General features: G+C 26.7%; 1 protein-coding gene across 1 annotated transcript in view; it reads right to left on the minus strand.

Moving 5' to 3' along the window:
* LOC105627026 overlaps window positions 1–7,674 on the minus strand; it is a 10,104-nt gene continuing 2,430 nt past the window's right edge. The window contains exon 4 of the mRNA XM_012208306.1: window positions 1–498. Coding sequence (XP_012063696.1) covers window positions 1–498 — 498 coding nt within the window. The remainder of the gene's footprint in view (window positions 499–7,674) is intronic.

Here is a 7,674-nt window from a genome sequence, read left to right on the forward strand (position 1 = left end):
TTATACCTCATTTTTGATTTGCTCATCTTTGGTGCTGTTAAGTACGTCGTGAATTGTAGTGCGAATCTCTTGAGCCTGATTCTTGCAAGTCTCACAGGCCCATACAATTAACGCCAATTTTATTATGTAATAAATTATATCTGATAGGATAAATTCACTAAATTGTCCATTCAAATTGATGAACACTCCATCATGCCATTGGAATAAATGGATATACAAATCTAGACTTATTTGACCAAAAGTTATGATTGTCGAAGCAAGTAATTGCATACTGAATATTGTATTTAGCATCTGTACTGTGTTGCTGATCATCATATGTTGTTTCTTCAGAATCTTAAGCTTCATTATCAAGAATAGATTTTTTTGTTTGTAATAAAACAACATAGGGACACGTGATTCACTATTTATTATGAGTTCTTCCATTTGTTGAAGATTGTTATTAACATCTTTGAAACAAGCTTTTAATAAACAAACACAGTTTATGTAAAGCATATCCATCTGATATATCGACAGAATTGTATATGTTAAAAACATTATGTTCAAGATATCAATGCGCGTTTTGTAGAAATATATAGAAATTAGATGGATAAGGTAGAAGAAACCGAAGATGTCCTTGGTATGAATTAATTTGGATAACTTTTGGTACGATTTCGGAGACAATCCCGAAGAAATATCCATTATAGTCTGAAGCAAATGCATTCGCGGATTGCTCAAAATGATTGTAATGATTATTAAAAAAGCGATTAATATGTTGTAGTAATAAACCTCAAGAAATGTAATTGTAGTTTCAAAGCTAATTTTTGTAAAAATTTTGCTGTTTTTTAAGAACATCATTTCAAAAACGCATAAAAAGCAAATAACAATAATTGATAAGATATAATGTGATTTTGAAATCTCAAAAGTTGAATTGTTAATCTTGTACGGACATAATCCAAGAATGCGACCAAAGGTGAAACAAGGATACATCAAAGTTTGAAAATCCGTAGCGTTAAATAGCGACCATTTTTTTCGCATTTTGTTTCTCTATCGTTTCTGGAATTTTAATGACATGCTGAATATGGTTAGTGTTGAATATGTTAAATGCTATGTGTGAATAAACAATAAACATCTGTGTTATGTGTATATAGCTTAAAGATTATTAATCATGTTTGTCTACTCACTGTAATTATTAATGTGAGATTACAGGATTATTTTTTTAATTTCTATTTTTAAGTTTTCAAACATGTCAAACGTGTCAATCAAAATAATCTACTTTCTTTTCTACACCTGATAAATTGTTATTTGATACTGCGAGCATTATTGCGACGAAGAGTGACTTCTTGTTATATATGACTTTGTTATATATGAATTGTCAAGTAACCATAGTGCACTTTGATCTCTTATCTATAAAACATAGTTTTTATTTTTATCATATGCAATTTCCGTAATGTGCTAACTATATATTATTAACATTATATTTGTCTAAATAATGAATATCGATTATATAGTAGAGGAAAGTACCAACATATCACTTTATTTTTAGACAATATTTCTTAAACAAAAGGTAAAAATAATACTTTAAAAATATTAGTACAAACTGAAAAATATCTTCCATCAGTTAGTATAAGTAGTTTTTGTAATACTGTTTGCAATTTTGCAATAATTAATTTTTTTTGTAAGGTAAACAAAAATGAGTGTCTGACAAAACTGACACGGTAAGCAGTAATGCTTACCGTATCCCTATTCTTTTTTTTTTTTACAGAAATTATCTGTATATAGTATTTACAAATGAATATATATAAGATATTTCAGAACGTTTCACTTCGTTATAAAATATTTTTATTGAATTATATGCATATTTACTTTATGCTATTCTGCGGCTTTTGCAAGATGCAAATGTGTAACGCGATAGTTTTTTAAAAGTTTTTCCATATATGCACGACTGCCTTCAGTTCCAATAGAGCTATTTGATACTATAAAGCAACATTATAAGGATTAAGTAAATAGCTTATGTCTATTTTACAATCAGATGTGGCGATTTACACAGCACCCTAATTTTAAATTTAAAATCGTGTTATGAAAATCTAAGAGAAAAAAAATAATATAAATAAAATTAAAAAAATTATAAGCATTTAAAGTGACGTAATATTATCAATAATATAGCCACTATATAAACTACTCAATGTGCAAAAGGAAATGGAAAGAATTTTATTTTTGCATTTGTAGAACTCGTTTTTAACTGATTTGACACAAATACATAAATTATGAGTTTGTACTTCCTTAATTAGCTAAATAGATCATAATTTTAATAGTATTAATAAAGTGCAATAGTTAGTTTCTGAGAAGGCAGTGTCACTTTCGAGACGTCAGAATCGGCGACTTTCCTCTACTTTAACAAATCAATTCTTGTAGTTAAGTTAATTATAATTTCCGATACTGTACATTTTTATTGTAAAGATTCACATAGAATGTTTAATCCTTTGAAACATGGTGGTAACCCACGTTATCACGTAAACTTCTTTTTCTAATTCGCATTTTGGTTTTTCATCTTTCCTTAGAAGTAGAAGACTATTTAAAAATAATTTAGTAATTCTTATTATTTATTGTAATAATTTTATAAATAAACGAAGATCAAAAAAATTTTTGCCTTTTTTTTCGGAAAAATTTATTTTTGGCCAGGTTTTTTAACTTGAAATTTCGTGTAGAATAGTTTTGTGATCGTTAATCCAATGCCAGATTTCCAAAATTCAAAATTATTGATTTAAAATGGCAGAAGCGAAATGAATAAATTAAGTTTTATAATTTTCAGAAATCCTTCCAAAATTGAATCCGCCATTTTGAACTTCACTGGATCTCTCAAATTTGGATTTCTAATTTATAATTAAAATCCTTCAAAGTCTTAGAATTCGAATTTGTACACAATTCATTTTAATTAAGAATTTTTAATCCCTTTTAAATCCGTCTTGGATGTAATATTTTTATATTTTGACTTTGGATTCGCAGTCAGCAAACCTGAAAAACCCCCGTATACCAAATTTCACAGAAAAAGATTAAAAAGAAAAATGTGTGCTTTAAAGGATTAAGAAATATTTGTTCTTTTTATCACGATTTTAAAATTTTGTATTCTTAATCTGAAATATTCGCGTATCTGTGTGTATGTCACACAGTAAGTTCTAATAAAAAATATTTCGACATTCATTTAATTTGATCAATTAGTTATTTATTTTTCAAACTTAATTTATATATAATTTTATACGTAATTACTAAATATACTATAAATCAGATTTTGTTAATTATTAGATAATATTGTACACCAAAGTAATATTGAATTTTAATGCGCGTATTCTGAGAAAGTCTGATAATGCTGTGGTGAGAGGTAGAAAGATAATACATTAATGAATTGAGTTTTATATATAAAGTAGATTTATTATTGGATACGAGAATAATTTCTGCCCATTAGAGAGATGTCGTTAGCATTGCTTATGTGTTTGATAAAATGGCAATACAAGTATTTGAAAGGTGCGTGTTCAAGCTTTTGAGCCTAATATTGGCATTCGTTCGAAGCGATTTGTTTGAACCAAGCTTTGAAACAAAAACGAAATGGGACAATAGGCACGATAAGCTGATTCTGCTACCTAACAACACTAGACCACACGTTGCAAAACCAGTCAAAAAATATAAAAATATAATTGGAAGGAGTGAAGTGAGAAATTCTGCCCCATTCGCCGTATTCACCGGACATTGCTCCTTCAGATTTCTATTTGTTCCGGTCCATGCAATCGGCAGTCGGCTTTTTCCGGAGAGCCATTCAATTCTTATGAAGGAATCAAAAAATGGCTTGATGAATGAATCGCTTCAAAAGAATCAGATTTCTTTCTTTGAGAAATCCGCTTATTACCTGAAAAGTGGAAGAAAGTTGTCGCTTCCGATGAAGCATACTTTGAATGAACTAATTTTGTACCGTTTTGTTCAAATAAATACATCTTTTTCATTAAAAAAGAGGGCGGAAACTTATTCCCAATATATAAAATTAATTAGAATTGATTTTATTATTTAGATTAGAACAAATGAATATAATTTTAGCTGATGAAATTAATGGATATCATACAATTTATGAACAAAAATTAATTTCAAAGTTGCTGTCCTATTGTATTTGAAGAATACAAAACAGAATAGTATGTTTATCAGACGCAAACGATATTAGTAATAACATAGTATCTTTGAAAAACTTAATCGTATTATTATAATTTGAACATAAATTTTATATAGAAAAAAAATTCTTTTAAAAATAAAAAATAAAAAATTCTTTTTTATTTTTTTATGGAATTACGTTATTCGTGTAATATTGATTGCAGATTTTTTTATCACAGAAATGTGATCAAAAATTGCAGAAATATTAATATATATGGAGGGTAATGGTATACCCACCATCTAAAAGCACAATAAGAGTTATACAAGATACATTTCATTAATTAAAGTAAATGATTCATTACTCACTATAGCGAGAAACGTTGCATCCATATTGAAAACTTTTAGCGGAAACTTTTAGCGGAAAATATATTTTTGCAATGTAATATTTGTAAAAGGATTACAACTGTAATATTAGATGGCAAAATTATTAAGTACAAGATTAATAAACATTACTCAAGTAAATTTAATATGTATAGAAAAAAAAATAAGAAAAATATATACATATAAATTAAATTCTATTTTATTACTTTATCTTTGATTTGTTCATCTTTGGCTCTGTTAAGGACATCGTGAATTGTAATGCGGATCTCTTGAGTCTGATTCTTGTCAGTTTCGCAGGCCGACACAATTAACACCAATTTTATTATGTAATAAATCATAATTGTGATAAGAACTACACTAATTGTGATAACAACTACCTACCAACCTGTCCATTCAAATTGATGACTAACCCATGCCACTGGACTAGATAGATGCACAGTTCTAGACCGATTTGACAAAATTTTGTAATTGCCGTAGCAAATAGCTGCACACTGAAGATCCTATTCAACATCTATACTGTGCTCATCGTATGTTGCTTCTTCAGAATGTTAAATTTTATTATCAAGAATCTCTTTATTTGTAATAAAATAATGTAGGAGTACGTGGTTCATTGTTTATTAGGAATTTTTGCATATGTTGAAGATTGTTATTGATGTTGAAATAGGTTTTTTAGTACACAAACACAATTTATGTATAGCATCTGAAATATCGACATAAGTACATACGATGTAAACATCATTCAAGATATCAATCCGCATTTTGTAGAAGAAATATATAGAAATTAGGCAAATAAAGTAGAAGAAATCGAAGATGTCTTTGGTATAAATTAATCTATATATTTCGGTACGATTTCGGAGATAGTCCTAAAAAAATTTCTATTATAGTCTGAAACAAGTGAATTGCTCATGACGAGTGTGACGATTGTTAAAAAAGCGATCAATATATTGAAGCAGTAAGTCTCAAAAAACGTGGTTGCTGTCTTAAAGCTCATTTTTATAAAACTTTTATATTTCAAGAGTATTAGTCGAGAACGTATAAAATGCAAGTAATAGTAATCGATGAGATATAATATAGTTTTGAAGTCTCAAAGTCAACTGTTAACATTGTACGGGAATAATGCGACAAAAGATGAAATATGGATATATCAATGCTTAAAAATCTGTAAGAAGAATTGCTTTTTTTTTTTGCATTTGTTATTATTTGCTTCTGAAATATGAACGACATGACTAAATACAATTTGCAAAATATCATATTTGAGTGAATAATAATTTATGTTCTATAAATATCTAAAATGATTAGTGACGTTATCTACTCACTTCGATATCAAATTCTTAGCAAGTGAATGCTTCTTCTTTTGAATTCAATTTGAGTTTATTATTTCATTATAAATATGTGAACTAAACTTCTTTTTATTTGCTCGTAACAAAATTCTGTATAATACTACATCTAATTTCTTCCATGATGAGTAAAGCATTATTCTGTCATATATTATAGTCGTAAAGTAATCATGGTGCTCTTCGGTCCATCTATAAAGTACAATACTTAATGTAATAATATCTAAAGAAAATGTACTAGTTAATGAATAGTGAACGTGACTCAATTCTTGAAAAGACAAAAATTTTTAATATTAAGCTTTTAATGATATGTACGATTTGAAATAAATTTGATATTTATAAAAATTTAATAAAACAAATTTATTTTAAATCATTCGTATCAAGTCATAATATTAAAAATTTTTGTCATTTTGTCTAAATGGTTGATCATGTTCATTAAATGGTAAATTTACCTTAAATACTGTAATGTGCTAACAATATTATTTACATTATATTTGTTAAAATAAAAAATATTGACTTCATAGTATTTCAACAGATTAATGATTTTCATAAATTAGTTAATTTTAATTTCCTGGTACTATACATTTTTTATCATTTAGACTGTAAGAAAACATCTGTTTTTTTTTATCACGATATTTAATATTCCACAAGATTTAATATTCTTAATTTGAAGTATTTGTTCACGTGTCTGTGCATGTCACTATTAGTTCTAATAAATAATGTTTAGAACATTTAATTTGATCAGCAGTATTTATTTTTCAAACTTCGTTATTTAGAATGTTATATGTAATTACAAAATTTTCTCATTAATGTATTAAAAAATACTATAAATTAGATTCTCTTAATAATTAAATAATATTGTACACCGTAATATTATTGAATTTTACTGCGCGTATTCTGAGAAACTCTGATACGCTGTGATAAGAGACAAAAAAATAATGCATTAATAAATCGAGTTTTTTAATAATATATAGCAGGTCTATTACATATATAGCTGATTAAAACTATTATATTTATTATATATTTATTAATTAAATTAAATTATTATTTAAATTAGAACAAATTAATATATTTTTAACTGAAATTAATAGATGTGATATAATTTATGGACAAAAATTAATTTCAAAGTTCTTGTCCTATCGTACTTTTCATGGTTAATAAAATAAAAGAGTATGTTGTCAAATGATAATGTAATAATAATGAATCAATTACATTACGACTTTGAAAAATTTAATCGGATTATTATAATTAGTATATAAAATTGTAGATATATGGGAAAAATTTTCCCATTAAATAAAATTTTTTTTATTTATTTTCTTTTATGTGGAATACATTATTCATGTAATATTGATTGTAGAATTTTCATCGCAAGAATGAGATATAATCAAGAATTGTAGGAAAATTAACGTATATGTAGTAATGGTACCCATCATCTAAAAGCAAAATAAAATAGTTATACATTTCATTAAATAAAACAAATGATTGATTACTCACTGTAGCGAGAAATGTTGCGTCTATATTGAGACTTTTGGTGGAAAATATATTTTTGCAATGTAACATTTGCATGGAAAAGGATTGCAGCTGTAATATATTAAATCGCAAAATTATTAAATACATGCAAGATTGATAAACGTAACTATACTCAAATAAATTTAATGTATGAAATGTTATCAGAAAAATATATACATTAAATTTTTTTTTATTACCTCATCTTTGATGTGCTTATCTTTGGTGCTGTTAAGAACGTCGTGAATTGTAGTGCGAATCTCTTGAGCTTGATTCTTGCAAGTCTCGCACGCCCACACAATTAATGCCAATTTCAGTATGTAATAAATCATAGCTAATAGGA

This window comes from Atta cephalotes, assembly GCF_000143395.1.
Source record: "Atta cephalotes unplaced genomic scaffold scaffold00007, whole genome shotgun sequence".
Classification (NCBI taxonomy): Eukaryota; Metazoa; Arthropoda; class Insecta; order Hymenoptera; family Formicidae; genus Atta; species Atta cephalotes.